This window comes from Convolutriloba macropyga, chromosome 8, assembly GCF_964194025.1.
Source record: "Convolutriloba macropyga chromosome 8, txConMacr16.3, whole genome shotgun sequence".
Lineage (NCBI taxonomy): Eukaryota > Metazoa > Xenacoelomorpha > Acoela > Convolutidae > Convolutriloba > Convolutriloba macropyga.
The window spans coordinates 24,832,088-24,840,541 of record NC_134475.1 but is presented as its reverse complement, the minus strand read 5'-3'; the positions used below and the strand labels follow the sequence as shown (position 1 = coordinate 24,840,541).

General features: G+C 34.0%; 1 protein-coding gene across 2 annotated transcripts in view; it reads left to right on the top strand.

Annotated features, from left to right (window-relative positions):
- The first annotated feature begins 1,795 nt into the window (after positions 1 to 1,795).
- The window catches only part of LOC142344032 (uncharacterized), a 59,607-nt gene continuing 52,948 nt past the window's right edge, over positions 1,796 to 8,454 (top strand). For both annotated transcript variants that reach the window (XM_075395493.1, XM_075395494.1), the window contains exon 1: positions 1,796 to 2,074. In XM_075395493.1, the coding sequence (XP_075251608.1) occupies positions 1,832 to 2,074 (243 nt within the window). In that variant the 5' untranslated portion in view covers positions 1,796 to 1,831. The remainder of the gene's footprint in view (positions 2,075 to 8,454) is intronic.

The window sequence follows — 8,454 nt, the reverse complement described above, 5'->3', positions numbered from 1 at the left end:
AGAGCTCCCACTAGTCGTTCGAGAGCAATTCTTCCGACCTTTAGTCGGTTATGTTTGTTCATTTTGGTGAAGAAAAAATGACCAGTCTGGCTTTGACATCACTGGTATATATGTCGGTCCTAATTTGAGAATACATCGTTTTTATAGCTGTAAGCTGAGTGGAGCTATATTGCGGTGCTCTTTGTTTTTTACAATTCAAAGAATTTGAATTGTATTGGGGCGCTGTCTTTTTTTAAGATCTGTTCACACATTTTCATGATTTTTGAAGTCAAATTGGAGTTGTGATTTTGGTCACGACGAAACAGGAAGTAGAGCGAAAAAGCGAGTGGTTTTGCGGAGTGATTTTTTTTGCTCTAATTTCAAAGTAGAGTGAGAAAACGGTGTTTGAACAAAAATGCGCTTTCTCGCTACTGGTTTTTTTGTTCACATGCGGAAATTTCACTTCGATGTTTACTGTTTTTTTTAAAATTTTTGGATCTGATTTATTTTTAAATGGTTTTCCCAATCCATTCATAGTTCGTTTTAGTCATAGATTATTGTTTCAACCGAATTTCCATTTCTCGCTAGTGGTTTTTTGTCCACATGCGCCATTTTGACATTGATTTTCTGTTTTTTTTTTTTGTTTTTTTATCTGATCTTTTTAAAAATGGTTTTTCCATTTCACTCATAGTCGTTCTAGGTCTAGTTTTTTGTTTAGTCAATGAAAATTCTGTTATGTTTTTTTTTCCTGCTATGTTTTTTGTTTCGTCGTCTGACGCTCTTTTTTGTTTTACATTGGTTCACACAGCAAAGGTGAAAAATTCAAAATTTTCTGAATGACTTCTTCATCTCACTAACAGTGTTTGCGCGCGTGACGCTATTTCTCATTCTCTCTGTAGCAAAGGTTTTGAGTTCCTTTGCGTGCCTAGATTTTGATCATACCTTACTCAAAATGACTTTTGCATTTTCGAATTTATGTTTACTTTGAATTAGTTTATGGTCAAAGGAACTCATATGTGCAGTAAAGGTCCCTAATAAAAGGCTTCCACGGAATGAAATTTAACAAGCTTCATTAATTTATCGCAGATGTGTTTTAAATTACAAAAAGCATGATCGAGGGACTGTAAACAAACGAGAGCATCTAGAACCAGCTGAGAAAAGGATCCGAAAGCGTTTATATTTGTGAAAGCAGGGCTAAGTTTCAAACTCTGGAAATCAGACCAGTTGCAATGCTCCAAATTTCAGTTTCATCAGCACTGACTTTCTACCTTTTGATCACAGTTAATAAGTTTCCTATTAATCACTGTTACTTTGTTCCTCCTCATGAGTTAGCTACTGATTGTAACTGAATTTCTTTGAAATCGATTATGTTTAGCTGATAGTGATTGTTTTGATTTCACTGCTTTAATTGAAATAAGTTTGACCTCGACGATAAAAATGTTAAAAGAAACGTATCGACTAAACGTATCTGAATGACCAACTGCTTTTTTAAGGACGCTACACCAGAGTACTAATATTTATCACTAATATTTACTAGTGATAAATATTAGTACTCTAATATTTACCATGAGCAGGTCTACACCAGAGTAGAATATAGAATAAATTATCCGTTGCGATATGAATTGTTGCAGAAAAAATTAAACAAATTACTCTTTTGGACTCATTTTATTGCAATTAATCAAAAATATTTGGAAATGTTTATTATCGTTTCCGCGTTTTGCTTCTCTGCGATGGTTACTTCTGATGAGACTGTAGAAAATATTACGTTTGCAGCAATTTGTGCTTTTCCGCAGTTATTTCGACGCTTATTTCGAAGCGATTTGATCCAAGGGTTTTTTGGCTTAAGATTAAAATGATAAGTTATGATCACGTGTTGGTCGTTTTGGACCACACGAGTTCAATGTTAACGGAAGGTCCCCAAAACAGTCGGGTGGATTTGGACATATCTTCTCGCAACAAAGCAGCGGGTTCCAGCTCTGCTCAACTTAACCCAAACTCCCCTTATTTTGTGGCCAGGAGCTACTGGACTTCAGCTGTTGAGAATGCCCTAGAAATCAGACGAGTAATGCAGGACATTTTTTACACATCTAAAAATGTAAGTTCTAATATGTGCACTAAAATCAGGTTACCCATTTTCAACGCTAGTCAACACTATTATTTTAGCAATTAAAAATGGTTGTCGGCATTTCCCAGCTTAAGGTAGCATAATTTTTCTTCAGTGAATCAAATTCCTCAAGTGGGAAAATGTATTATTTTTACGCAGGTGAAAATACATGGTCCGGGTATGCTTTAAATGAGGGAGGAAATTTATTTGTAGGAAGAAAAATGATTCAATATGTAGTTTTTTATTTGCCTGATGATGGGTACTGGAGACGTGTTAGACTAGACTTTATAACGCTGAAACGGTGTCTTGACTTCTTTTTTCCGTAATTTAGGTAAAACGGACTTTCAGAAACGTCGGTTTGGTTTGAGAACCAGAGGTGTACCGGGATCATTTCGCGCCTTTTATTCATATTGATTAGTTTCCTAATATCTTGAGTACTTCATGTAGTTCTTAACAAGTGGGATTGGCATCGACTGTGCTGGGACAGGAAGTGTTCCAGCCTACCAAATGATTATTTTTAATAACCACCATTAGATAAACAAATGGCTATTGTTTTATAGCCGTCCTTTTTACGACTCGAAGAGGATTCATGGTTTTCCGAGCGAAATAGCGGATCAGTAAAAAATGCGGTTGCTTTGGCCATAACTTTTACTAAACCAGAGCGAAAAATGTATTCTTCTATTAAAACAACGAAAAGTATGAAGAAAGTTTTGCTGAACGAATGAATTTCTATGTTCACGTGGGCCTTCTTCTAGCAGTTTATGATTTTCAAGCTTTTTGAACAGTTAGGCTTTCACACCTCATTTTGAGCTGTTTTAATCATTTCGCTGTTTTTGATGCTTGCTGAGATATTTTATATTAAAGTTTTTTTTTTTTTTGGGGGGGGGGGGGCTTGTTTGATTTAATGTTTACTTACTTAAGAATTTATTAAATTCGGTAAGCCTTGTTTGCTTTGGACTTTTTATTTTAGTTTGCTTAGCTGCACGTAGATTGGTTTGAAAGCAAGAGTTAAATTTTCCAAACAATTGTCATGTGTTTTTGTTGCTCGCATATGTTTTATTGTTCAACATTTTTTGGTTTGCTTAGCTCCACGGGGTTTGAAAGCAAGATTTAATTTTTTCTAAACCGGTTTTCCAAAGCAATTGCTGTTTCTTGCTCTTTTTATGCTGTTCAAAAGCTTTGAAATTCACGTTGCTTTATCAAAATGGTCAACCAAGAGAATCTTACTGCAGAAAACATTGCCGAATTGAAACAAATTATTGAAAAACTTAAAAAATACTGTAACAAAACCTAGTCATACTAAATATTACGGATCGTCTCGAAAAACTTCGGAATAAACAAATTACTTCAGAAAATAACATCTAACAGTTACAAAAACGATTAACAACAGTAGAAAGGTATCAAAACAGACCGTTTTTTTTTACTAACATCGACATCCCAGCTGATGGTAATGTATTTGCACCAATTTTACAGATAGTAAACAACAAATTACAGGTTAGCTTGAATCCCGACGAAATCTCGATTGCCCACCCACTAAAAATGGAAATATCGCGCCTGTTGTTGTTCAATTTTTGTATTTGCAACAAAGGGACATTATTCTGAAACGTGCTTCATGGTTAAGAGGTCTCAGAAATTCAATGGGGATTCCTTTTTTATTCATGAACGACTAGCGAAAAAGGATGATATCATTGAAAAAAGCTCGCGAAGTGGACATTCAGTATGAAATTAAGGAATCCAACTTTTGGACTTTTGATGGTGAAAGATATCAACCAGTTGATGACATCAGCGAGCTCTCGGATTATCAAAGGAGAAAACAAAAGACTTTGCAAACTATACAAAATAATGGTACTCCATTCTTGAATAACAAAAGAACTTTTTTGCCTGATATGGACGCAACGAACAGTGGAAATGATATACCTTTGAACATAAAACAAAATATGTACGGTGTTTCATTTCAGCAAAACAGAACTTATGCATCAAAAGTAACATTCTCAGTCTTGCTTGTTAATTTTCGGTCTCTAAACAAACAACTTGAGGAACTGCAGGTTTTTTGCAAACACTTGAGTCCCTACCAACTGTGGTTTGCCTTGTTGAAACTTGGATACAGGAGGGTTCTCATGAAGAACACTTCATTTTATCAGATTATCAGAAAAGAATTACTAAAAACCGGGTAGGAATTGGTGGAGGAGTAGCCATATTTTGCAGGCAGGTTATTCTTCTCTCAGAAAGCTTTGCAACGATTTATAATGAGAGCCTAGGTATAAAAATTAAACGTAAAATTAAAAATAAAAAGTACATATAAAGAAAATTATACGTTGATTACATACTATGTTCCCCCAGGTTTCTATGAAAATCAGTTTTTGACTGAAATTGACAGCTATCCTGAGACTATGGTGGGCGTGAACCAAAACATTATCGTATTTGGAAACTTCAATATAGATCAACTATCTCTGACTCCTATTAAAAGCGATTTGAAGATGTTATCTCTAGTAATGGTTCGAACCTAATCGTTTCGGGTATAACTAGAGAAACGTTAACAACAAAAACATCCCTCGATTTATTTCTAGCAAATATCGATAAATATTAATGCATAGTAGAATCTATCAGTTATGACATTAGAGATCTTTTTCCCGTAGTTTTTCGTCCCACAGAAAATATGATAAAACCCAGGATAAAAGCATTTTAACGTAGTATGTCTGTTTTCAAAAACAAAATACTTTGAAAAATACAAAAAAGGAACTGGAAATAACTGAATCATATTTCAGATCAACAATACGGATGAAAGTTTCAACGCATTTTGTAATTGTTTACATTTTGTAGTCGAATAATACCAGCCTTGGTTGAAACCAAACAATACAAATATAGGAAACAGTGGGTCACAAGTCGATTAAAAAAATCTTTCTGCGAAGAGAAGCAATGCAAGAACAAAATGGTCGAGAACAAAAATTAACATCGTTAAAAATAGATATCTTCAACTGAAAAGCAAGAGCACTCAAATCATGAACGACCTAGAAAAGACTTTCATACAAAAAATTCAAAACTGTGGTAGGTGCTCAACGAAAATATACAAAATTATATACAAAATGATAGGCAGGAACAGCTGAAGTGATGTAAGTTATAACATTTTTTTCAATAATATTGGAACTGATGAGCCCAGTACCATAGCTGACTATTTCAATGAACACTTTGTAAATCTTGCAGATGAAATAGCAAACAAATTACCCCAAATAAGCTTTCCTTCATCTAATTATCCTGAAGAACAATTTATGATGCTATATGAAACAAATGTGGTAGAAGTGCTGTCACAAATAGCAAGCCTACAAACTTCTTTTGCATGGTGTGGATCTGATCACTTACACCTTTATTAAGAGATTTGACAAAACTTTAGCGCCTTTTTCAGTTAATTATATCAACGAATCTTTTTTGAGCCGAGTTTTCGCAAATAGCCTGAAACGAGCAATTATCCAACCGCATTTCAAACCGGGATCAAAAACTGATGTCAGTAACTACCGACCGTCATTCGATTTTGCCTTCATTTGGACAAATCTTTGAAAAATTATGAAAATCAAAATAGCCGACTTTGAGAAATTCAAAATTCTTGGTGAAAATCATCTCGGTTTCCGTATTCCGAGGTCAACAGTTCATGCACTCGTAAATGTAGTAGAAAACATGAGGTTGGAAAAAGAACCATGGAACGATAGCACCACGGTTTTCCTATATTTGAAACAGGCATTCGACACTTTAAATCACTAGCTGCTGTTGAAAAAATTAGAAAACTTTGGACTTAGAGGTCAGGTTTTAAGCTGGTTTTCTCATATCTCAAATCAAGAACACAGTGTGTTATATGGTAAAATAGAATATCAAAAGAACTGATAGTAAAAAATGGAGTTCCTCAAGGTTTTGTTCTGGTTCTTGTATTGTTTATACGGTACTTTGATGAGTTTGTGGACGCTTGTAAATTATCCACTCCGTATTTTTTGCCGACGACGCCAGCCTCTTTCAAAAGAAGACCAACATCTGAAGAATTTAATACTGAAATTCGTTGTTTCACATTGGCTACATCAAAATAAATTGGATTTAAACCAGTCAAAAACATTTGTAACGATTTTTTTTCAAACGAAGGCAAATACAAACTATCAAAATTGCGCTTTCAGAAGTGCAATACTTACAATTATATAGGATTAATTCTAGACGCGAATTTAGTCTTCGAATCACATTTGGAGTCCATTTGTTTAAAATTAAAGAAATGGATCGGAATCATTGCAAGGCTAAGAAAGACTTGCAGTCGCAACACCATCTTGATATTCTACAAAACTACGGTGGTACCTTTTTTTGAGTATGTGTTTGTTATTTATGGTGGAACAACGTTTAATAAGCTGCAGAAAAATTGAAAGGTTACAAAAGAAAAGTTTGAGAATTGTCTTTAGAAAGAAACCAAGTGACTCCATCTTTGAGACCTTATTCGAGTTCAAATTTCAACAATTAGTGAACTATACATAAATTACCTGCTTTTATTCAGCCTTAAATCATACTTTGGATTACATTCAAACAAAATGATGAGGTTTTGATCACAAATCAAAATTTTTTCCTAAAATACTTGCTCGAAAACCGCTCGCATTATACCTACCAGCAAAAACCTCATAGAAATTCAACCCGGACATCTCTGGGGTATCGCGGTAGAATTTTGATAATTTTTTTACTAAAACAAATATGCTACCTGAGCTTGAAAAAGACGCCATGTCCTGTGTAAAAGTTAAAAATCTAGTCAATGCACTTCAATATAGCTTGATCATACAAAACGACACGCTAAAAAAATTTGTGTTCAAATAATATCAGGGCGCTTAATTAAGATACAATAGCATTTGCAAGCGTCCACTACTGATGAAACTTTGGATTTATATATTTTTAATTGTGGAATCTGCTGTTTCCACAACTTCTTTGTGCTATATAAATATACAGGAAAAAATTCAAATTCAGGCAATATTTGTTTTATTGCGTGCAGGAGATATTCGTGTGATTGCTAGTGGTTTTTAATGTTTCGCACTTCTGGGTCTGGTTAAATTTTGCTCCATTTATTGTATCATTGGTCACTGACTCGCCAAAAAATGTATTGAAGGATTTTTGGCTACATCAAAATAAATTGGATTTAAACCAGTCAAAAACATTTGTAATGAATTTTTTTTCAAACGAAGGCAAATACAAGTTATCAAAATTGCGCTTTCAGAAGTGCAATACTTACAATTATATAGGAGTAATTCTAGACGCGAATTTAGTCTTCGAATCACATGTGGAATCCATTTGTTTAAAATTAAAGAAATGGATCGGAATCATTGCAAGGCTAAGGAAGACTTGCAGTCGCAACACCATCTTGATATTCTACAAAACTACGGTGGTACCTTTTTTTGAGTATGTGTTTGTTATTTATGGTGGAACAACGTTTAAAAAGCTGCAGAAAAATTGAAAGGTTACAAAAGAAAAATTTGAGAATTGTCTTAGAAAGAAACCAAGTGACTCCATCTTTGAGACCTTATTCGAGTTCAAAATTTCAACAATTAGTGAACTATACATAAATTAACTGCTTTTATTCAGCCTTAAATCATACTTTGGGTTACATTCGAACAAAATGATGAGGTTTTGACCACAAATCAAATTTTTTCCTACATTACTTGCTCGAAAACCACTCGCATTATACAAACTATAATTCAACTCGGACATCTCTGGGGTATCGTGGTAGAATTTTGTTAATTTTTTTTACTAAAACAAAAATGCTACCTGAGCTTGAAAAAGAAACCATGTCCTGTGTAAAAGTTAAAAAACTAGTCAATGCACTTCAATATGGCTTGATCATACAAAACGACACGCTACAAAAACTTGGGTTCAAATAATATCAGGGCGCTTAATTAAGATACAATAGTATTTGCAAGCGTCCACTACTGATGAAAATTTGGATTTATATTTTAATTGTGGAATCCGCTGTTTCCACAACTTCTTTGTGCTATATAAATATACAGGAAAAAATTCAAATTCAGCCAATGTTTGTTTTATTGCGTGCAGGAGATATTCGTGTGATTGTTAGTGGTTTTTAATGTTTCGCACTTCTGGGTCTGGTTAAATTTTGCTCCATTTATTGTATCATTAGTCACTGACTCGCCAAAAAATGTATTGAAGGATTTTTGGCTACATCAAAATAAATTGGATTTAAACCAGTCAAAAACATTTGTAATGAATTTTTTTCAAACGAAGGCAAATACAAACTATCAAAATTGCGCTTTCAGAAGTGCAATACGTACAATTATATAGGAGTAATTCTAGACGCGAATATAGTCTTCGAATCACATTTGGAATCCATTTGTTTAAAATTAAAGAAATGG